This window comes from Pelmatolapia mariae, linkage group LG12 (assembly GCF_036321145.2).
Source record: "Pelmatolapia mariae isolate MD_Pm_ZW linkage group LG12, Pm_UMD_F_2, whole genome shotgun sequence".
Classification (NCBI taxonomy): domain Eukaryota; kingdom Metazoa; phylum Chordata; class Actinopteri; order Cichliformes; family Cichlidae; genus Pelmatolapia; species Pelmatolapia mariae.
The window spans coordinates 21,748,986-21,773,433 of NC_086237.1; the positions used below are offsets into that span (position 1 = coordinate 21,748,986).

Below are 24,448 nucleotides of genomic sequence, written 5' to 3' on the forward strand. Positions count from 1 at the left end.
CTGTTTGACATCACAATATTGGCAGTGAAGCATGGAGTTTACATGGTGCTTTTCCAAGTTTTCCACGTGCTTGCGTAAGGCTTGCTTCTCCTCCTGCAGTGAACAGAATTGTCATGGCGACTGGATGGACTCACGCGCAGACAGTTCTTTCTTTGTGAACAAAAGGAGGTTATTTGTTTACAACAGGGATCACCTCAGTGCTATATACATGTACAGTGAGTTGGGAGGGGGGGTCCAGGGCTCCAGGGAGAGAAGGGGGGGGGGAATCCACACACACGCTTCCTCTTCCACACAGTCACCGCCACAGCTCCTCCGCACACACGCACTCCTCTTCAGCCGCACTCGCTCCAAAACTCCACACACGCTGCCACACCCAGGCAGGTCCCGTGATTTGGTCCAGAAGAAGGATATCTACACACAGAATTCAACGTTAGTTTCACAGCAAAATACATACAGGGATTTCTTTTGATAATGCCGAGAGCACGAACTCAGGAGGTTCAACGTTCCAGCGGTGAGCTGCTCTGTGCCACTGCCTTAAATAGCAGCTGGGGAAATCAGCCAGATCAACAGCAGGTGGAGACAATCACACAGGTGCGTGGGCCAAGAGCGAGAGCCCGTAACGAGCTCCACCCAGGCAGAGAGGAGGAGAGACAAAGAAAACAAAAAACAAAAAAGAACAACAACAAAACCTGTAGCCAGCGTGAGCCAACCAGAGAGACACGGGGACCGTGACAAGAATGACTTCACTTCATCTGTTGAGGAGAGCAAAAGCATTTCACACATTTAAAAGATGTAGCAGGAGGGCTGTATTCTATTGTTAAGTGATGTGCGTGTAAGTTTCGGGCATACCTCGGAGCTTAGTGAAGATTTCTATGTTTCGCTCTAGGATCTGCTCCAGCTGCGTGGCGCGAGACTCCAAGTCAAAAATCCACCTCCTCCGTCATCTCTAGCAGCACCTTTTGATCTTCCAGCCACCGGATAGACTCCTGCTCAGAGAATAACAAAGAAGTTATAAATTCACTGTCAGGAGCTGCAATTTATCTGGATTCATACAAGTATGTATGAGAAAAAGAAAGAAACAAGGAGAGCTGGAGTGTTTTCTAACCTGGAAAACAGCTCTGTGGTCCTCTAGTAGGACCTGCTCCTCCATCTCCACCAACTGTGACACGGCCTCATGGAAGGTGAAGAGCTGAGGAGACACTTCTTCCTCCTGTGTTTACAGATCCAGCAGCAAGATCCAGATTTAAACAAAGGAGATCAGGCATTTTTAAATAGCTACTTCTAAACTATGGCTTCTTTCCCTTTATACGTCACGATGTCTCCAACAAACAAATATTCTTGAAACTTGAGTAAAAACCCATGTTTATTATTTGGGTTTTAAACCAGACTGAGTTCTTCCATTTGTGTTATTATTATTATATTATCTCACTTTTTTGTATGATGCATTTTAGTCAAAAATCTAATTTTCTTAAAATTCTTAAATTAAATGGACTTAACAAAAAGCTACAGCACAGAGATCATTTCTGAAATCTGGTTATCAGTGGACCTCACCTTCATCACTGATAAATAAAAGTTTGAATGTTAAAAAACACTTGGGGTGGTGTAGGGGTAGTGAAATACGTGGCAGCTGTGATATGGTAAATGGGCTGGTACTTATTTAGTGCTCATATACCAGTATCTTGCACTGATTGCACCTTGTAGGAGCCAGGGACTGAACTACTGCAGCTGCAGCAAGTTCCAGATGCAAACAGTCTGATTTGTGCTTCAAAGAATCAACTGTGAGCACTTACATTCTGCTCACAGAGAATGTCATCTGACGATGATGAAAGGAGTATCTGACTCTGGCTGGTTCTTATGACTGTACCAAAAATACTTTTTTTTTTTTTTTAAAGAGCATTAAAAATAAATGACGAAAGTACAACTTATTTATAAACTACTGTTCACCTCTTTCATATCAAAGAAGTGTATATTTTGCTACACATATTTTATTTGTGGGCACTGAATAGACGCTGCTTTTAGTATAACTGCCACCTAAAAAGATTTAGTAATTTACTGGTTAATTACTTATGTTCAGTGTAAGAGGTGGGTGATCAATTAGACTGTTGTTGTTACACTTAACCTTTCAAGATACGATGATAAAAACATTGTTCAACAAAGGCTTAAAACAAAAGGAAATCAGCTGTGTACTCAATTCATATGGGCATAAAATAAGGTAAGTCTGCATTTCAACAGTTTCCATGACAACTCTCTAAAATTACAAAACATGCAGTTTTCCTTTAATATAATGTAAGTCTGTTGTCTTTTAACAGTGAGAGGCATCTGAGACGAGTTTTAAAACTTCTAGGGTTGAAGCGAAGATGCCCCCAACGACCTTTTACTGAAATCACGTTTCACCACCACTGTCGCTAGCTAGAACGAATTGGCCAGACAAGAATAGTGCTGATTTGGTTTCGTACAAAACTAGATTTCCTTCTTTGATATGTAACTTTCACAACATAACCGCAACTTAATATCACACAACTGTGGCAAAAATATGAACAAAAGGGAGAAAAAGTTAAACTTACCTTGTGTCGTTAGGAGCCTGGACCGCGGTAAAACTCCGGTGAGGTCAATGACCTTGCGCTCTCCCACTGTCACACGTTGATGACGTATTTGGAAATCAATTCGGATGGGGCATGACAACAGCGCCACCTGCAGGAAGATTTTCTGAGACCTGACATTTTTCCGTCTGAGTCTGAGACCTGACATTTTTTCATGTGAGTCTGAGACCTGACAATTTTTCGTGTGATTCTGAGACCTGACATTTTTTCGTGTGATTCTGAGACCTGACAATTTTTCGTGTGATTCTGAGACCTGACATTTTTTCGTGTGAGTCTGAGACCTGACATTTTTTCGTGTGAGTCTGAGACCTGACATTTTTTCGTGTGATTCTGAGACCTGACAATTTTTCGTGTGATTCTGAGACCTGACAATTTTTCGTGTGATTCTGAGACCTGACATCTTTTCGTGTGATTCTGAGACCTGACAATTTTTCGTGTGATTCTGAGACCTGACATCTTTTCGTGTGATTCTGAGACCTGACAATTTTTCGTGTGATTCTGAGACCTGACAATTTTTCGTGTGATTCTGAGACCTGACAATTTTTCGTGTGAGTCTGAGACCTGACAATTTTTCGTGTGAGACTGATACCTGACAACCTTTTTCCTGAGACCTGACACCTTTTTTCCTGAGACCTGACAATTTTTCGTGTGAGACTGATACCTGACAACTTTTTTCCTGAGACCTGACGATGTCCCAGAGGCTGCTACCAGGATACTACATGGTGAGAAATTTAATGTTACTTCATTACAGTTCATGATGGCATGTGAAAATTCTTGCTGATTGGTGTCTAAAACCCGCTTGGTGTTAAATTAGTGATTACTCATGAGATGCTTCAGAGGCAAAAATGAGATGGAGTGAAAATGTCCTTTAGCTCCTGCACTAGGAGCCTGAAAAGCAATTCAACTTGACTGAGGACAATGGTAGCTGCATAGATAAAAGTCCAACATTCGATCAGTTCATTTTGTTATTCATGTTTTTATTTATTGCATCCACATTCTGTTTGACATCACAAGATTGGCAGTGAAGCATGGAGTTTACATGGTGCTTTTCCAAGTTTTCCACGTGCTTGCGTAAGGCTTGCTTCTCCTCCTGCAGTGAACGGAATGACTTCACTTCATCTGTTGAGGAGAGCAAAAGCATTTCACACATTTAAAAGATGTAGCAGGAGGGCTGTATTCTATTGTTAAGTGATGTGCGTGTAAGTTTCGGGCATACCTCGGAGCTTAGTGAAGATTTCTATGTTTCGCTCTAGGATCTGCTCCAGCTGCGTGGCGCGAGACTCCAAGTCAAAAATCCACCTCCTCCGTCATCTCTAGCAGCACCTTTTGATCTTCCAGCCACCGGATAGACTCCTGCTCAGAGAAGAACAAAGAAGTTATAAATTCACTGTCAGGAGCTGCAATTTATCTGGATTCATACAAGTATGTATGAGAAAAAGAAAGAAACAAGGAGAGCTGGAGTGTTTTCTAACCTGGAAAACAGCTCTGTGGTCCTCTAGTAGGACCTGCTCCTCCATCTCCACCAACTGTGACACGGCCTCATGGAAGGTGAAGAGCTGAGGAGACACTTCTTCCTCCTGTGTTTACAGATCCAGCAGCAAGATCCAGATTTAAACAAAGGAGATCAGGCATTTTTAAATAGCTACTTCTAAACTATGGCTTCTTTCCCTTTATACGTCACGATGTCTCCAACAAACAAATATTCTTGAAACTTGAGTAAAAACCCATGTTTATTATTTGGGTTTTAAACCAGACTGAGTTCTTCCATTTGTGTTATTATTATTATATTATCTCACTTTTTTGTATGATGCATTTTAGTCAAAAATCTAATTTTCTTAAAATTCTTAAATTAAATGGACTTAACAAAAAGCTACAGCACAGAGATCATTTCTGAAATCTGGTTATCAGTGGACCTCACCTTCATCACTGATAAATAAAAGTTTGAATGTTAAAAAACACTTGGGGTGGTGTAGGGGTAGTGAAATACGTGGCAGCTGTGATATGGTAAATGGGCTGGTACTTATTTAGTGCTCATATACCAGTATCTTGCACTGATTGCACCTTGTAGGAGCCAGGGACTGAACTACTGCAGCTGCAGCAAGTTCCAGATGCAAACAGTCTGATTTGTGCTTCAAAGAATCAACTGTGAGCACTTACATTCTGCTCACAGAGAATGTCATCTGACGATGATGAAAGGAGTATCCGACTCTGGCTGGTTCTTATGACTGTACCAAAAATACTTTTTTTTTTTTTTAAAGAGCATTAAAAATAAATGACGAAAGTACAACTTATTTATAAACTACTGTTCACCTCTTTCATATCAAAGAAGTGTATATTTTGCTACACATATTTTATTTGTGGGCACTAAATAGACGCTGCTTTTAGTATAACTGCCACCTAAAAAGATTTAGTAATTTACTGGTTAATTACTTATGTTCAGTGTAAGAGGTGGGTGATCAATTAGACTGTTGTTGTTACACTTAACCTTTCAAGATACGATGATAAAAACATTGTTCAACAAAGGCTTAAAACAAAAGGAAATCAGCTGTGTACTCAATTCATATGGGCATAAAATAAGGTAAGTCTGCATTTCAACAGTTTCCATGACAACTCTCTAAAATTACAAAACATGCAGTTTTCCTTTAATATAATGTAAGTCTGTTGTCTTTTAACAGTGAGAGGCATCTGAGACGAGTTTTAAAACTTCTAGGGTTGAAGCGAAGATGCCCCCAACGACCTTTTACTGAAATCACGTTTCACCACCACTGTCGCTAGCTAGAACGAATTGGCCAGACAAGAATAGTGCTGATTTGGTTTCGTACAAAACTAGATTTCCTTCTTTGATATGTAACTTTCACAACATAACCGCAACTTAATATCACACAACTGTGGCAAAAATATGAACAAAAGGGAGAAAAAGTTAAACTTACCTTGTGTACGGTGTACATTTTAGGACATCGTCAGGTCTCAGGAAAAAAGTTGTCAGGTATCAGTCTCACACGAAAAATTGTCAGGTCTCAGGAAAAAAGGTGTCAGGTCTCAGGAAAAAGGTTGTCAGGTATCAGTCTCACACGAAAAATTGTCAGGTCTCAGACTCACATGAAAAAATGTCAGGTCTCAGACTCACACGAAAAATTGTCAGGTCTCAGAATCACACGAAAAATTGTCAGGTCTCAGAATCACACGAAAAAATGTCAGGTCTCAGAATCACACGAAAAATTGTCAGGTCTCAGAATCACACGAAAAAATGTCAGGTCTCAGAATCACACGAAAAATTGTCAGGTCTCAGAATCACACGAAAAAATGTCAGGTCTCAGAATCACACGAAAAATTGTCAGGTCTCAGAATCACACGAAAAAATGTCAGGTCTCAGAATCACACGAAAAAATGTCAGGTCTCAGACTCACATGAAAAAATGTCAGGTCTCAGACTCAGACGGAAAAATGTCAGGTCTCAGAAAATCTTCCTGCAGGTGGCGCTGTTGTCATGTCCCATCCGAATTGATTTCCAAATACGTCATCAACGTGTGACAGTGGGAGAGCGCAAGGTCATTGACCTCACCGGAGTTTTACCGCGGTCCAGGCTCCTAACGACACAAGGTAAGTTTAACTTTTTCTCCCTTTTGTTCATATTTTTGCCACAGTTGTGTGATATTAAGTTGCGGTTATGTTGTGAAAGTTACATATCAAAGAAGGAAATCTAGTTTTGTACGAAACCAAATCAGCACTATTCTTGTCTGGCCAATTCGTTCTAGCTAGCGACAGCGGTGGTGAAACGTGATTTAAATTTAAACTGTTTAGTAATTGTTTTGTATACGTTTCAGCAAATGGACAAGCTGAAAGCCTACGAGCAGCTGAAAAAAGACCTTGAAAATGGTAATCAAACGCTTTATTAAATGTTTTTGTAATGCTTGCAATTTCCTTTTTTAACTGCCAAGAACCCTGACAATATCGTGCTTTAATGGTTTAACATTGTTTGGTATTCCTATTTACTTCTCTTAATTAATATGCATGTTAAAAGACGTATATAGTTATTACTTTGTGATATTGTCGGAGTGCCCTATTTAAAAAAAAACTGACAAAAGATAGATTTCTCACAAAATTAAAGACTTTATTGCAATTTAAAAGTTAGATACTCATGTAGGATTTGGCTCCTACAGTCTAGCTATAACTCCTTACTTTCTAAAATTTTATTTGAAGGTGAGATTACCCAAAAAGGCTTTGATAACAACGTAAAAAACCTTCTGACAGCAGAAAAATCAGGTAGGTTTTGATACTTTTGAACAACATGTAAAATAATCTCCTTTATATAACATGATATGCTTAGCAGGTTATGATTGACTAACCACTTTATTTATAGATGCAATACATTTTGAAAGCAGATTAGTGTGCAGTAGTCTGTGATTGTAGTAGAATTCTATAAACCACATGTTTCACATCACTGCCCTATTTATATTGCAGATGACACTCCTTCAACAAGTGGCAATGAATTTCTCAGTAAGAAAACCCCAATTATTTTGCTTTAAGATCAGTTGTAATATAGAACTTTCTGCGGATCAGTTTGATTAACTTTCAACTTCATCCATTACAGGTGCAGCAGAGGCCTTTGGTAAAGCCAAGAAACTACTACAGCCTCAAGTAAAGAAAAGGCAATTTCCATTGAATGATAAACGTTTGGACCATGGCAAATCATTATTGAAGGTTAGTTAAAAAGTGAAGCTATGTGTATGACTATCAGCAATATATTAAAAATTAACTTTCTAAAAAGGCATATTTTTTCATAAACTTTGCTTTTTCTCCTTGATGCTAGGTCAGAATGGCTCCCATGGAGTGGAAACCAAGAACTCTTAGAAAGTGTGGACGGTACCAGAAGTTAATAATGGACGAAGCTCCACCTCGAATCATCCTGCAAGGCCATGAAACCTATGATGATTTAATTACCATAGCCAAAGAACGCTTCTGGCCAGAGCGTACTGAGGGGAGTGAGTTCACTCTTTGCCATTCTGACAGGACCAGGTGGAGTAAGGAGGATTTCCACAAAGAATACAGAACTGTTTCTGATATTACACATCTGTGGAAAAGAACACTATACATCGGGCGAAGACAACTGGGTAATAAAGTGATCAATATTGCTATTAACTACTGTCTAGCACTCGATTTTGTATGGTATGAAATAATTTTACTTTTTGTACAGAGGTCGTGTGTTTGGATGATCAAAGTTCCATCTCAGGTGTGTGCCTGCCCAAACCAAATTGAATATTTTTGATGTTATGATTGAACATGGTACACGTACTATGGTGGGCATTCAGACATATTGCAATTAATGTGTTATTTTACAGATGAAGACCCTGTAACTAAAGTGGGTGGTGATGAAAGTTGCAGTTTAGGTGAATGCCTGGACATCTAACTAAATCATTAAAATTGACTTCTTATTTTGTTTGCATTACATCTCCAATCTTTACACACTTGTTTACTATGCTTGGTCATTGCACAGTTGTAATATGCATCTTATTCTGCAGATGAACTTCCTGAAACCCTCATAGGACAAAATGTTGCAGAACAGGTAAAACCATGGCTTCTTTTTGAACAGACCAATTAATTTCTTATCATTGTCATAAATGTGGATATTTTCACAGTGCACCCTGCAAAAAGTATATCTTGGCTGAATGTGTTCATAGGATTTCCATCCAGAAACATCCAGCTCAGGTGAATTTGAAACAGGGAGAGTCAGAAAGAAAAGCCAGTCCAAGCAAAGGAAGGAGGAAAATGTAGGGTCATCTCTAGGTCCAGGTGGAGCAGTGAGCCAAGACATGTTACTACATGCAGTTATTGAGGCAAAAGAAGCTATGGAGGGAGCTGAAGAGCTATCTGAAGGTGCTGGAAATAGTGGGCTTTTGATAGATTTTGCAGAGTCTTTCAACACAACTCCAAAATCGCCATCATGTAAGCATTATTTCCCATTTAGGGCTAACATCATATCATCAGACAAAATTGTAAATAAAGGTTTTCATTCTTCACTATTTGGTACTCAAGTTCCTGGAGTAAACCTAGATATTACTGATCCAGCAGTTAATAGAAGAATGTTTAGCAGTAGCTGTATGTTAATGTATGTTACTTTGTGTTTTTTATCCCCAAGTGTATCTTCCACGTGTTCCATATGTGGAAGAGGCTTTAATTACATACAGCGAGGACAATCTACTGGGAGAAGGGACATTTGGCAAGGTATATAGAGGTTCTTTTCATGGTACTCCAGCAGCTGTTAAAAGGATCATGTGTGGCCAACAAGGGATGGAGGACAGCGACATTCATCATGAGATAAATGTTTCACTGTAAGAACTTTGACACACTTTTTTTTGTTTCATTTTCAAAATCGATTGTTCCTCAAGCTGTAATGCCTCTATTTTGTTTTTTTTATTCGGACATGTTTCTGTTTTATTAGGAGACTGTCTCACCCCAACATCGTCAGACTCATGGCAGTTGCCCGCACTGAGTCCTGCTTTTTGTTGGCAGCTGAATACATTCATGGCGCAACCCTGCAGCAAGTGCTTCACACAGACAGCTGCTTGGTGAAGGTACCAATACTCATAATTTTATATTTAATACATTTTGTGAATAATCTTAATACCATCATATTAAAAAAGAACTTCTTATTGCTGGCATTTGTTTAAATATGTACTTGAAACCATCTTTGCGTACAACATATAAAAAGACTGATTAATTTTTTTCTCTCTCATGTTTTCAACCATTTAGAATTACAAAAATGATCTTTAATTGCCAAATGCCAGAAAAGTATGAACTTAGTAAAATAATAATCTTAACTTTTTAATAATAAGCTTCTTTACTATTTTGGTAGAATTGCTTTTTTTTACTTGGATGAGTTCAGACATTTTAGGTTTTCTTCTACAATATTCTTACAATATTTTTCAGGGATTTTGGTCCAGTCCCCAGACAGGACTGGTGTAACTGAGTCAGATTTGTTGGCCACCTTGCTCACACACACCATTCACCTCTGCTTACAGTTTTACAAGAGGACTGCAATCAGGGATTTTTGATGGTCACTTCCAAACATTGACTTTGTTGGTCTTAGGTCCCATTGTAGTTTATTAGGGCCCGAGCACTGAGAGTGCGAAGGCCCTATTGTATCTGCTCCGTTTCTTCTTCTTATTATTATTATTATTATTGAATGAGATGAAATGTTGGCTGGTGGTTAAATGCATGAATTCTATCAATGTGACATCAGATCAGACGTGCTGGTTTTAGGTGTCGGGCGTGGCTCGACACGATGGGGTGCGAGGGCCCTCATAACGCTGCTTGCAGCTTTAATTGAAATTGCAATTGCATTTGAATACTAATCCTATTTGAAGTAATACATTTCCAGTGGTAGACATGTTAGATTGTCACACCTGGCTATGCATTGTTTTATTAACATTATATATTGTCTTGATAGCTTGAAGGGGATGATGCCGGTTTCATATCACTGGACTTATCCATGGCAGTAGAGTACATCCATGCACAGAGAATCATTCACCAGGATATAAAGCCAGCAAATGTCATGGTAAGCCATACTGAATTTTTCTTTATTTAACTTTATTCTCTTCAGTCTATTAAACACTACATTTCAACAATGAGGAACTGTTCTGGCATATTCATATAAAGGACTTTTTTAAAAGTAAGAAGCCTTACATTGTTTCTTTAATATGTTGGTTGTTGCACACCTACAAAATTCCCAAACCTGTTGTAATAAGTTTAGGCTTTACAAACTGAATTTTTCTATTATTCTATTAGTCTGTACCACTTTCTTAAGTGGAATGGGGATAAAAAAAAAAGCACAGGACTATAAAACCGTGTTTGATCATTATCCAATCTGTTAATTTTAATGTTAGGTATAATAAACAATCTCAGAATAAATCTGCAGTGATTGGGTGATCTGGGTGCTAAAAGCTTTGAGGGTTTTTTTTTTTTTTTTTCAATTATGAGCTGTGGTCTTTGGAATGACAGTTTTGATAACATTTGTGAGATTTTAGACAACCTGGTAAGTTCTCATATGTATACCTTATAGGTTCACCACCCTTCTAAGAAGGCAGTCCTGACAGACTGGGGCATGGCAAACATAAGAGACACTGTGATGCTTCGTCAAGGGAGTAAGTTCACTGCCCAGGCTATTGGTCCAGCTGGTGGCACATATCTTTACATGGCTCCTGAATGCATACTGATGTTTGAAGAGGCCTCGTTCCAGACAGACATGTGGTCCCTCGGAGCCACGTATCTAGAGATCCTGACGGGGTCCGCTCCGTGGATTGTTAAAAAACAAAGAGAACTGGCTGCACTAATGGCCACCAAAACCCCACCACATGCCCTATCACATCTCAGTGACAAACACAGTTGGCTACAGCCGATATGGCTACAAGTGGTAATGTTGCTACAGTCTGCAGTTCAAAAGTCTTTCAATGTTAATTATGTTATACATTAGGGTTAACAAAAGTTGTGGTAAATGAAACACTGAATCATTATGAAAGATGGCACCTTGTCAATTGTTTTTCAACATTTTATTGTACATTTTGTTGGTCAGACAGTTTTCAAATTACCTGTTGATTGTAAACAAGGATAAATAAATGTTAACAAACAATGTTGTATGATTTTATTGGTCATTGGAAATGTTTACTGGTGCACCTTCCATCCTCTGTCTCTTCAGAAAGATGTATATGTCATTTGCCTCTGCAAACGTAGAAGGTGTAGGAACTGCATTTCTGTTCATGGCAGTTGTGAGCTCTTGGACTAGCATGAGGTATGCAGCAAGGCAACCATCAGGTGTGCAGGGAAATTGGCTGTTTTCTAAAATGTTCTGGCACATGTCTCTGAATTCCTGGTTTGCTACCAGTGAAGGCTCTTCCACCTCACAGATTAATTGCTTGGCGTAGTCTAAAAGGTCTGGGTCAACTATGTGCAGCACATTGCCATATCCTGCGAATGAAAGACAATATTGAAAAGATGTTCACTTTGAATGTTAAAAATAAATGAATAATCATAAAGCTGTTCTACAACCTGTATAATAAGCAGTCAGTGTTTACAGATGTTATTGCAGAAACTTAAAGATGGAAATATCACTCAAACATTTTGATTAATTTTTAGTTAAAGGTGCCAATATGAAGCCATTTTTGTATTGACAGTAGAAATTCAGAAATCTCTTATTGTGCTAGAAGTAGGCTTCTTAGGAAGACACAAAAAAGAAAGCACATTATAACAGTTTTACACTCATTACACTGGATTCCAGTATATTTTAGAAAAATCATTTTAAAATTTTAGTAATGACTTTCAAAGCTCCGAATCGTGAAGCTCCTGCCTACATTTCTGATCTTATAGAACCCCACACTCCCTCTCCCAGCCTGTGATCATCTAATCAATGGCTGTTAGTAGTCCCACCAGAAGACCAGAGGCAATAGATCTTGCAGAACGGTGGCTCCCAGGTCATGGAATGCTCTGCCTGCATCATTACGTTTCCTTGATTGTATTTATTCTGTATGTTCGATTGTGCTGTTTTATGTCTGTTTTACATAATTGTGAAGCCACTTTGTGGTTTTTATCCTGTGAAGAGTGCTATATCAAAGTAAAAGTAAACTAATGAAAGTTAAAAGAAAAAAAAGACAAAAAACCCCACAGACTTTCAAATGACATACCAGGAGGTGGTGAGGTAAACAGAAGGTCGGGTTTCCCAAATGGACCTGGTGCATTGCGTTGCTTGCGGATGTCATGGGTGTTCCAAACTGTTTGCTCCGTTTTTAAGTCTCTTTGAAGCAGTGGCAAGTGTGCGTACTGCAAGCAGTTGCTATGAAAAAGGAGAATTAAAAACTTAATATGTTCATCTGCTTCTTTGAGGAAGAATATGTAAAAGCTAAATTTTAATCAGTACTCAAAAAACAAAGGCATTCCTAGACCACATACTTTCATACTGCTGCTTGATCATTTTTCATGTCTAAAAATATTGACTTACATGTGCACAGGATTGTCCAGTTCAAGGATCCCAGACTCCATCATGGCCTAAGCATGTGGTTTTGAAAAAGACATAAGTTGTGAAGGTGAGCATTTCATCAGTGAAAAGGTACAGATGTACAAAAAAAAAAATTCCGGCATAGTGTTTTCAGATAAACGAATCCATCGTATGTTTAGCGAAATTTTGATGGCTAGTCTTTGTTAATAGGTTTTACAGGTGAAAGATTTGCTTTACCTCAAATGTTGTCAGCCATTTCTTAGTCCATGTCCGCTTTAAAATACTGTTAAAACATTCAGCTCTCTAAACAACATAAACATGACATTATCAGTTTTGTTGTCAGGTTGTTACTTTAGAAATAGTCATTTACCAGCTTAAAGACATACCTGGTTGTGCACTGATGTCCCCATTCTGAAGCACCTCCATGCCTGATTCCCAAGATCTCGCATGTGAAATGCCATCTGCATTTGACCCACAACAAGGTTCTCCTTTCCTCTGTCCCCCCGAATCATTTGAGGACAGCCTAAAGACACAAACTGAAGATAATTAGTGAATGATGAAAAAATAAATTTATTACCAAAATGTAATCTTTTTTAACCCCCCTTTTTTAAGTATATTGCATACCACCCTGTTCTTGAACAGCCTCAAAGAAGTATCTGGCCACAAAGTTTTGTTTGCGGTTGGATGTGCCCACCTTTAGCCATAGAACCTTCCTGGAAAATCTGAAAAGAGAGAAATTGAAAAGTGGCCACTCGTACATATGATTTAATCATGTTTTGGCACTATGTTTGGTTTTTGTTACATTCCCCAAGAGTATTCTGGTTTTCCATTGTATTCTGTCTAGGCGTTGTTTCTGGTTCCTCCGGCCATTTTGACTGCCATAGTTGTGTAGGCTTACATGCCTTTGGAATTGAATGTGACCCTTGACTGTGTTCAGACTGATGCGAGGAGAGAGCTGCCTTTTGTTTTGTAATCCCTTGTATTCTCCTGTTTATGTGTTGGTTAGGTAGATTATCGTAAATTGTACATTTTATTTTCTTTGGAGTTAAATTCTGTTTACTTTATATCAGGGATGTTTTATTTATTGTGTTGTTCTTGGCCCTCCCTGAAATTAACTGCCAGTCTGAAATGGACTAGCAAGAAATAAACCTTTTAAAAAATGCCATCTTGAATCCTCCTTCACTATTCATACTTTATCTTGGTCCCTTAGACCAGGCTTGGCCCATTCCAGACCTCGAGGGCCAATGTCCTGCATGTTTTAGATATCACCCTGGGTAAACACACTTGAATAAAATGATTAGTTCATTACCAGGCCTCTGGAGAATTACAAAACATGTTGTGAGGGTAATTTAGCCATTTGAATCAGCTGTGGATCAAGGACACATCTAAAACCTGCAGGACACCGGCACCTCGAGGCCTGGAGTTGCCCATCCCTGCCCTAGACTACTCAGGAGAGATAACACCTCAGTTTACCTCACATCCTTATCTTGAAGCAACTTTGTACTATCACTGAATATAATAAATTAAGTAGCGAATGCCATAGTATTCTATTTTTATTCTATTCTGTACAGTTGTGTACTGTATTTATTCTTATTTTATTTTATTCTAATTGTCCTTCATAACTTTTGCACTGTCCACTTCCTGCTGTGACAAAACAAATTTCCCACGTGTGGGACTAATAAAGGTCATCTTATCTTATCTTATCTTATCTTATTCAGACCTACCCATCAATCCCCAAATGTATCCACATTCCAAAGAACTTCAGTTTATCATTGCCTATATGAAACAACAAATAAAAATTACAATTTGTTTCGACAGAAGTACCATCAAAACATGACAGGAAGGTTAATTGAAAAGATAAAATAAATACCATCAATGTGCCAGGTGTCATTTGGACCACGGCTGATGTAATTCCGACGGGGAATTTTCTTCTTTCCAGGAGATCTCCTCTGAAGACCACTTGCATCCATATCCCTCATTATATTAGCAACATCGTCTCTACAGTAACAATAGATTTTACTCTGAGCTCAACAGTAAAACAAGAGAATACTTGATTGTATTGAGTACACACTATGGAAACCAACCTGTAACAAGGCCGCACTCCTCTGACATCCCTTACCCGCTTTACCATTGCCCTGATTCCTTGTTCAGGAGACCACTGTTTCATCTCACTCTAAAAAACAAACAAACAATTAATTGAATGGGCTTTTTTAAATAACTACAGAAAATAACATTTATTGTTTCTACAATAGCTCCTAACACAGACTTCAGGAAAATATGTATTTTTTGCACTGATGTTTTAACGCTTACCTCCACTGCTTTGTGGATTTCAGTAAAAGGTCGTTGGGGGCATCTTCGCTTCAACCCTAGAAGTTTTAAAACTCGTCTCAGATGCCTCTCACTGTTAAAAGACAACAGACTTACATTATATTAAAGGAAAACTGCATGTTTTGTAATTTTAGAGAGTTGTCATGGAAACTGTTGAAATGCAGACTTACCTTATTTTATGCCCATATGAATTGAGTACACAGCTGATTTCCTTTTGTTTTAAGCCTTTGTTGAACAATGTTATTATCATCGTATCTTGAAAGGTTAAGTGTAACAACAACAGTCTAATTGATCACCCACCTCTTACACTGAACATAAGTAATTAACCAGTAAATTACTAAATCTTTTTAGGTGGCAGTTATACTAAAAGCAGCGTCTATTCAGTGCCCGCAAATAAAATGTGTAGCAAAATATACACTTCTTTGATATGAAAGAGGTGAACAGTAGTTTATAAATAAGTTGTACTTTCGTCATTTATTTTTAATGCTCTTTAAAAAAAAAAAAAAAAGTATTTTTGGTACAGTCATAAGAACCAGCCAGAGTCGGATACTCCTTTCATCATCGTCAGATGACATATTGCAGAAAAGTCTAAAAACAACAACAGAAAAATACATATCAGGATCACAAAATATCTCAACAGTAGAAATATAGAAAAGAGAAAACAGCGAGAGAAAGGATGCAGGCTGCTCGTAAGCTTTCAGCTTGTCCATTTGCTGAAACGTATAAAAAGCAATTACTAAACAGTTTAAATTTAAATCACGTTTCACCACCGCTGTCACTAGCTAGAACGAATTGGCCAGACAAGAATAGTGCTGATTTGGTTTCGTACAAAACTAGATTTCCTTCTTTGATATGTAACTTTCACAACATAACCGCAACTTAATATCACACAACTGTGGCAAAAATATGAACAAAAGGGAGAAAAAGTTAAACTTACCTTGTGTCGTTAGGAGCCTGGACCGCGTAAAACTCCGGTGAGGTCAATGACCTTGCGCTCTCCCACTGTCACACGTTGATGACGTATTTGGAAATCAATTCGGCTGGGACATGACAACAGCGCCACCTGCAGGAAGATTTTCTGAGACCTGACATTTTTCCGTCTGAGTCTGAGACCTGACATTTTTTCATGTGAGTCTGAGACCTGACATTTTTTCATGTGAGTCTGAGACCTGACAATTTTTCGTGTGAGCCTGATACCTGACAACTTTTTTCCTGAGACCTGACGATGTCCTAAAATGTACACCGTACTAATGATATTTTTGCGCAAAAAGTATTTTCATTTGGATGGATGAAGACAGATTCACTCTTACCTTTCCAAGATGAAGGCGAAGCAAACCATGTGCTTTCCTGTCTCCTGTGGTTAAAATCACGTGTGATCTTGTGATATCGCGAGTCTTTAAGGCAACTAACCACTCTTGTTAGATTTTATCATGTCATCTGAACAAGAATAAATTTAAGAGGTGCTAAGTTGATAAATTTTATGCAGATCGTATATGTTTTAATTACGTTCATCTTGGAAACATAAATTAATTTTGTTCAAATCACATGTTAGAGGTTTGTAAATGCAATAACCACCCAATTTCACTTTTTTGAGTGCAGGAACAACTAACTTTTTAAGCATTTATAAAAGCATCATATCATTTTTATTTCTTGACATTAGCTTTTCATTTATATCCACATATATGCCGTTTTTGCATTTATGCACCTATGGTCTCATAAAAGCTTCTTGTCATACTCATTTCATGGCAAGCATCAAACACGGGCCAAACAGTACTGTAGTGTGGGCAGGCAGTAGTTGTTTAAATGTAAAATTAGATAGTTTAATAGAATATGTTCTCCAATGCAAACATAGTGGCTCCAGTGTAGTCGTTTACACTTTTAGCAAACAAGAAAAAGCTACAAGGAGGAGACACAAATCCCTTTGGTGGTGCATCAGTACGGACACCCGGTGTTTTTTTTTAAAAAAAAAAAAAGAAAGAAAAGATAAATAGATAAATACGGACTAATCCATTTATATACAGAACGACCCACAACTTTCAGCTGCTTCCTTATAAGAAAGCATTTTTCTGAAATACAAATATAACACTCACAGCCTTATAGTTTCAGTACACGTGAACCATCCACGTTTGTTGTGCTAACAAATTTGACCAAAGTAAACATATTCTGAGTTTTTTATTCATTATTATTATTATTATTATTACTATTATTATCTTTTGTTTTTTCTTTTCTTCTCCTTCCTCCTTTTTAATATTCATTCATTTATTTATTTTAGGGTTGTTGTTTTTTTTTTTGCTGTCAATGTTGCTTGGTAGTGGCATTTGGATCAGAGATATTTGTATTTTAATCTTTGTGTTGTTGTGTCTTAAGCAATTCCAACCCGGGCCAGACCTCCACAGCCTCAGCAGCCAGAGCCTGCTCCACCTCCTCCATCGCAGCAGCCTGCACAGCCCACTCAGGCCCAGACACAGCAGCAGCTACAGAACGGTAACAATCATGACATTCGTCAAGAAAATTATCATTTCAAGAAACCAGTTTTAAGCAGTTGGCCAAAAGCTTCTAGACTAATCCCTCATGCAAATGTGAAGTATAATCCATATAAGATTTTTTCTTTTTTGTAATCCAAATGTACTGTCAGCGTTAGTAAAAATGCATCGATCGCACAAAAGCATATCATCAAAATCTTTTAATGTCATGTCTTTGTTGACCACATGTTCATCACAGAGTCCTCACATCAGCCGCTATCCAGAAAGGAGTTTGGACAGCTTTGTATGTATCACCTGCATGTTACCCCTGTCCTCAGTGCTTCACAGTGATTCTGATAGTTTCCAATAGAGTCCGATAGACCGCTAGTCAAATAAGAAGATCGCGCAGCCAAATGTCTGCCACGTACTGCTCAGAGCTGTTGTGTGGACAAGAAGCAGCACACTCACAATCCATCCAGCAGACTGGCTTTCTGGGTATTAGGAGGGGAAAAAATTGTGGTGTCGTTTGGCTGTGCTGCTTTTTGTGTGTGTGTGTGTGTGTGTGTGTCTGGTTTCTGCTGAGTCACACACGGGCACACACGTGGAAGAGCCTGCGGTAATGTGTGTTACGTCTCTGGGCTCAGACAGCAACGATAGCCTTTTATTCAAAGTGCTCGCTGTCATTTGGAAAGCTGAGAGGATGATGTGAATGCCTTGTCCCCCCTCCTCACCCCCTCAGCTCCCCTCCACACAGACTGAATAGCCCATAAGCAGTAACGGTGCTGAGTTCCTCTTATATTTCTTGTCCCGGTGCTGACCCAGTTCATCTTCTCCTCCCAGATTAGAGCAGATTATTAATCCCTCTGCTCCGATAGTCTGGGTTCTCAGGGACTGGAGCCAGCAGGAGGCCAGGACTGTGTCACAGGGCTCGGGCAGGGCTTTGCAGCGGGAAGCTGGGGCTGCAGCGGCGAGCATTGAGCCGAGCTAATCGAATAACACAGTTTTGATGAACTCCGCACTGAATTAAAAATGGCTTTTACTCACATGTTTGCTAACTTGTGTTCCTTTATAATGGTGACTAATAGTTTGATTGACCTGAAACAAAACTAATCTGGGGGTGTGGTGCTCGGGAGCTTTGGAATAACCTTCTTAAGACGATCATTCTTGATTTGAAACAGCCTCTTACTGTAATCAGACTGGATTAAAACAGTAATGCAAGGCAAATATCCTGCATTGTAAGTGTTTTTTGGTTTTGTCTTTGTTTTTTTAATTTTCCTTTCAGAGGTCACATGTCCTGTTGTGTTTGAGGACACAAATAAAAAAACAAAAAAAACAAAAACAAAGAGGTTTTGAAACACAGTGCTGCAAAGGCCTTTTGTTGGTTATGTAGAGCAATCAGCTAATGTTATGTGGGAGACACTGTGTGCCAGCCGCTACATCCTGGTGTATAGTAGCTGTATCACTGCTCTGCTTTGTTGGAGCCAGCCCAAGGTTTCTCTGCTGTTTAAATAAAGGCCAACAGAAAGGAAAGCTGATAGAAGACGCTGGGAAAGTAGTAGAAGTGACATATTGTAAGCGAGATGAAAGAGGAAGAGAAAGCTGTTGATACATGATGTGAAAGGTGGGAGAATTATTGTTTTTCTTTTCTAAATGGCAGCACGAAGGAAGTCAAACTGCGTGAAGGAGGAGGAAAAACCTCAAGAGAAAAGAGAAAGACGCCGGCTTCAGCAGCAGGAGCTCAGGAAGAAAAGAGCTCAGGTACACTGATGTTCGTTTTTTTTTTTTTTTTTTCTTTTTGCCATAGAGTTGATTACATTGAAGTGAGTATCTATTTGACATGAGAATAATTGTCATGTTGTCTGTCTCTGTCCTTCAGGAGGTGGACACCACCATCCCCAACTATGAGATCATGTACATGATCCGAGATTTCCGAGCCAGTCTAGACTACCGGCCCCTGGCCAGAGCAGACCTGGTGAAAATTCTTCTTCGCTCCTGATCGGTAAGAATTGACCTTCATCCAAAGTTTAATAAATGTCCTTCTCATTGCACTGTCCAGATTGAAGAGCACAGAATATGCGTTTGTGTGAGGAAACGTCCACTCAACAAAAAAGGTGAGGTCTTTGATGAGTTTCGCCTCATGCTACGTGCTAAGTACTTTTTTATATTGTTGTATTTGAAAGTGTCGCCTCTGCTGTGTTTCAGAGTTGTCCATGAAGGATTTGGATGTGATCACCATTCCCAGTAAGGATGTGGTGATGGTTCATGAACCTAAACAAAAAGTGGACCTGACCCGCTACCTGGAGAACCAGACCTTCCGTTTTGACTACGTCTTTGACGACAGCACCACAAACGAGATGGTTTACAGGTTTGTGACCCGAAGCGACATCTGAGCTGTTAGATTTATTCAATTTCAAGTCAGATTCAGATTATGTGATGCAGCACACGATAAGCCGACCAAAGACACAGGCGGAGAGTCTCTGCCAAGCAATGGCGCACAATCAAGAACAACCAGACTTTCCAGTATTTGCAGTGTTTGTCTTAGCTTAGTTTTGAGAGATGTTTGCAGACAGCTATGTCTGGAAAAAAAAAAGGTTTCTGATGCACAAACTACAAATGAACAAGTCAGTGTTTTGCCACTAATATCGGCTAGGGGGAGGAAACCCTGGATCAGTGCAGCCACACTCATTGAGGGGTGCGACCTGGCCGCTCGGCCAGCGGAATTGGACCGAAATGTGTTGATTGTGATTGTTTTTTTTTAATCATTTAGAAACGTACTACAAAAGACTGTATCTATTTGCATTGTTACTAAACCAAACTAATTCAAATAATAGCCACAGTTTGACAATTTCAAGTTGCAAATTCATAGATAATAAAAAACTGAAATCTGTTTTTTTACATGTTAATATAATTCCTTTAGTCAGAAGAAAGGTGACTAACAAACAATTGAATTAATTGTTAGTATTTTATGTATAAATTTGGGGATGGAGTAGCACATGACTGTGTTTTGTCTTCTCCTGCAGGTTCACAGCCAGACCTCTTGTGGAAACCATTTTTGAGAGAGGCATGGCCACCTGCTTTGCCTACGGACAGACAGGCAGTGGAAAAACACATGTGAGTTACAATTAATGTGCCTTTAAGAAAACAGAAGACTTTTATCCTTGTAGTTGGAGTGCATCTTATATAATTTGTGTATAAAATACATTTGAACTTGTATATGTTTATTTTTTCATTGTGTCACAGACTATGGGTGGCGATTTCTCTGGGAAAAAACAAGACTGCTCCAAAGGAATTTATGCATTAGCTGGTAAGCACATCAGATGTAGCGCTTTGTTGACTGAAGGATAAGTTGGATCTGTTTTGGAATTCGATCTCTCATGTGTTTTTATGCAGCTCGGGATATATTTCTCTTGTTGAAGGAACCCAGCTACAAAAAGTTAGATCTACAAGTGTACGCAGCTTTCTTTGAAATATACAGTGAGAAGGCAAGTGATGTGTGATCATTTTTTTCCTTCTTATTTTTTTCTTAAGGAGAGATTTTATTTAATGCTGACAGAACTGTGTTTGTAGGTGTTTGACCTGCTGGAACATAAAGCTAAGCTGAGGGTACTGGAGGATGGGAAACGGCAAGTGCAGGTGGTGGGGCTGCAGGAGAAGGAGGTCAAGTGCACAGAGGATGTCCTGAAACTAATTGAAGTGGGAAACAGCTGCAGGTATGACAGCAGGAACTTTCTCAGGAATCCCGAGACTTTGAGTTCTTGTATTTGATCAGTGATCAGATCAAAACTCTGAAACTCGTTTATTGTCATGCAGACGTCGTCTAGCACAATATTCATGTTCTTTGAGGATGTTTTTCCTTCTCCTAAAGTTATTCATTTTTTGCCCTCGCTGCTGCTGCTTCTTCTTCATCATCTTGATCACCCCCCAAAAGAACATCAGGGCAGATGTCAGCCAACGCTCACTCCTCTCGCAGCCACGCCGTATTCCAGATCATTCTCCGGAGGAAGGGGAAGATGCATGGAAAGTTATCCCTCATCGATCTTGCGGGCAATGAGAGGGGGGCGGATACATGGAGCGCTGACCGGCAGACTGGTCTGGAGGGAGCAGAGATCAACAAAAGCTTGTTAGCCCTGAAGGTCTGCATGCAGTGAAGGGATAGCTGAGTAGCTGACTCCTAAGTGTTGGCTACCACTTCATTTAGTCCTCTGTCTTCATAAACAGTCTTTGGCCATGTTATCACATCTCTTCCACAGGTTAATAAATATGAAATAAATCTGAATGACATATTCTGTTTCTTCCTCCAGATTGCAACCATTTCTCCTGGGATGACATCCTGTGAGAACACACTCAACACACTACACTACGCTAACAGGTGGGGTTGAGATAACCCACTCCAGTGATTTGGACAGTATCTTCTTGCTACAGGAACTTCTTGGATTATTCACCTTTATGAAATTTTAGCTCTTTTGGATTCCTCTGTAATGTCCAGTGGCTTTTATAGAATCTGAAATTAGCTGTACTACTCCAAATTTCTCTGCTTACTCTTGTTCGTTCTGACTCTTGTATCCTCTTCCCTTATTTTTCCTACTTTCTTTCCTTCTTGTTTCCTGCCCTCTGCTGCTCTGTGTGCTGGTATGATGGCTGTGTAGAGTGAAGGAGTTTGGGATTAGTCCGTCAGACATCCCCTTCTCCCAGAGCGGTCAGGGAAGCCGCCCTGAGCACTCGCCCACCAATACCTTTTAGTATGATGACTTTGCTGCTACCTCTCCCAGCAGGTCAAGCACTTCCCAAAACACAGCACCACACGCACAAATACACACAGTGCATGCTGTCCCTTTGTGTATCTAATGCATTATAAAACACACCCATGAGCTCATTTATCAGCTCCTCACTGCGCTACGCTTCCCGTCTTCCCCTTTCTGTTTTTCATCTGCATGTTTTGATGTGATTCATCTTTTCATCCCTGCTTTGACTTTGATCTGAACTGTAGACAAAACTTTTTTTTTTTTTAAATTGTGTTGCTAAATCCTGAAGAACAATATGTCTGTCTGTCTGTGTGGGTGTGTCTTTTATTTGCTCTGTTGTTTCATCGCTGTTCATGCCCCGGATGTCAGGGATAACTGCGATAGCTGGGTGTGATAAGTCAGAATGCTGGTGCAAAACTCGACTTTTAGCTGTTTGGCAAATGCATCCACAGTGAGCTTTTGTTTGAGCCAAACACTCAGCGGGTAATCCCTTATCCCGGCCGTAGTCCTAATTAATTGGCCCTGGCACCTGCAGGTTGGGTACAGTGCTGTAATCCCTCATCAGCTCTGTGAGAGCCTAGTTAAACATGAGCTCTGAACACCCAGACTCCATGAAAACTGATATCTGGAAATTGAGCATTGTCATCTGTGCCTGTGCATGACATCACTGCTGTCATGAAGCTGCCATGCTGCACAAACCATGAACCGCAAACCAAACATCAGCCTGGTTAAAAACAGGTCTGACCTGTGGTCGCTGCGATCTGATGCGTTTCTTTATTTCTTCTTTTGGTCTGCAGGGTAAAGGAGCTAACGGTGGACCCCAACCAAGTGATGGAAGGGGGACGCCCCAATATCCATGCTGTCAACCAGCTGGATCTCTTGGATGAAGAGTGGCTGAGCATCTCACCACAAAGAGACGAACTCAAACTTCTCTGTGAGCAGAATGTAAGTGCTCACAGTTGATTCTTTGAAGCACAAATCAGACTGTTTGCATCTGGAACTTGCTGCAGCTGCAGTAGTTCAGTCCCTGGCTCCTACAAGGTGCAATCAGTGCAAGATACTGGTATATGAGCACTAAATAAGTACCAGCCCATTTACCATATCACAGCTGCCACGTATTTCACTACCCCTACACCACCCCAAGTGTTTTCTTTTTGGATTAACATTCAAACTTTTATTTATCAGTGATGAAGGTGAGGTCCACTGATAACCAGATTTCAGAAATGATCTCTGTGCTGTAGCTTTTTGTTAAGTCCATTTAATTTAAGAATTTTAAGAAAATTAGATTTTTGACTAAAATGCATCATACAAAAAAGTGAGATAATATAATAATAACACAAATGGAAGAACTCAGTCTGGTTTAAAACCCAAATAATAAACATGGGTTTTTACTCAAGTTTCAAGAATATTTGTTTGTTGGAGACATCGTGACGTATAAAGGGAAAGAAGCCATAGTTTAGAAGTAGCTATTTAAAAATGCCTGATCTCCTTTGTTTAAATCTGGATCTTGCTGCTGGATCTGTAAACACAGGAGGAAGAAGTGTCTCCTCAGCTCTTCACCTTCCATGAGGCCGTGTCACAGTTGGTGGAGATGGAGGAGCAGGTCCTACTAGAGGACCACAGAGCTGTTTTCCAGGTTAGAAAACACTCCAGCTCTCCTTGTTTCTTTCTTTTTCTCATACATACTTGTATGAATCCAGATAAATTGCAGCTCCTGGCAGTGAATTTATAACTTCTTTGTTCTTCTCTGAGCAGGAGTCTATCCGGTGGCTGGAAGATCAAAAGGTGCTGCTAGAGATGACGGAGGAGGTGGATTTTTGACTTGGAGTCTCGCGCCACGCAGCTGGAGCAGATCCTAGAGCGAAACATAGAAATCTTCACTAAGCTCCGAGGTATGCCCGAAACTTACACGCACATCACTTAACAATAGAATACAGCCCTCCTGCTACATCTTTTAAATGTGTGAAATGCTTTTGCTCTCCTCAACAGATGAAGTGAAGTCATTCCGTTCACTGCAGGAGGAGAAGCAAGCCTTACGCAAGCACGTGGAAAACTTGGAAAAGCACCATGTAAACTCCATGCTTCACTGCCAATCTTGTGATGTCAAACAGAATGTGGATGCAATAAATAAAAACATGAATAACAAAATGAACTGATCGAATGTTGGACTTTTATCTATGCAGCTACCATTGTCCTCAGTCAAGTTGAATTGCTTTTCAGGCTCCTAGTGCAGGAGCTAAAGGACATTTTCACTCCATCTCATTTTTGCCTCTGAAGCATCTCATGAGTAATCACTAATTTAACACCAAGCGGGTTTTAGACACCAATCAGC

At 39.6% G+C, this 24,448-nt stretch overlaps 2 protein-coding genes, 1 long non-coding RNA gene and 1 pseudogene across 3 annotated transcripts; 2 read left to right on the forward strand and 2 right to left on the reverse strand.

Annotated features, from left to right (window-relative positions):
- Nucleotides 1–264: 264 nt before the first annotated feature.
- LOC134639365 (uncharacterized) lies at nt 265–1,379 on the reverse strand. The gene is made up of 3 exons (XR_010095343.1): nt 1,106–1,379; nt 850–986; nt 265–752 (listed from the first exon to the last, which is right to left on the reverse strand). It is a non-coding gene; the product is annotated as an uncharacterized LOC134639365 (long non-coding RNA).
- A 5,719-nt stretch (nt 1,380–7,098) lies between these two features.
- On the forward strand, nt 7,099–11,075 carry LOC134638267 (death-associated protein kinase 3-like). Its single transcript, XM_063488786.1, has 7 exons — nt 7,099–7,300; nt 7,410–8,162; nt 8,736–8,928; nt 9,039–9,171; nt 10,047–10,154; nt 10,659–10,898; nt 11,070–11,075. The coding sequence occupies exons 3-7, from the start codon at nt 8,870–8,872 to the stop codon at nt 11,073–11,075; spliced, it is 546 nt and encodes a 181-aa protein (XP_063344856.1). The 5' UTR covers nt 7,099–7,300; nt 7,410–8,162; nt 8,736–8,869.
- On the reverse strand, nt 11,012–15,880 carry LOC134639034 (uncharacterized). Its single transcript, XM_063490039.1, has 13 exons — nt 15,850–15,880; nt 15,463–15,500; nt 15,083–15,167; nt 14,895–14,985; nt 14,669–14,757; nt 14,455–14,582; nt 14,309–14,360; nt 13,209–13,306; nt 12,971–13,107; nt 12,822–12,887; nt 12,588–12,634; nt 12,274–12,422; nt 11,012–11,560 (listed from the first exon to the last, which is right to left on the reverse strand). Exons 2-13 carry the CDS (start codon nt 15,485–15,487, stop codon nt 11,238–11,240), a joined length of 1,290 nt encoding a protein of 429 aa, XP_063346109.1. The 5' UTR covers nt 15,488–15,500; nt 15,850–15,880; the 3' UTR covers nt 11,012–11,237.
- Nucleotides 15,881–17,210: 1,330 nt separating this feature from the next.
- On the forward strand, nt 17,211–24,272 carry LOC134638268 (kinesin-like protein KIF2A; annotated as a pseudogene).
- Nucleotides 24,273–24,448: the final 176 nt, after the last annotated feature.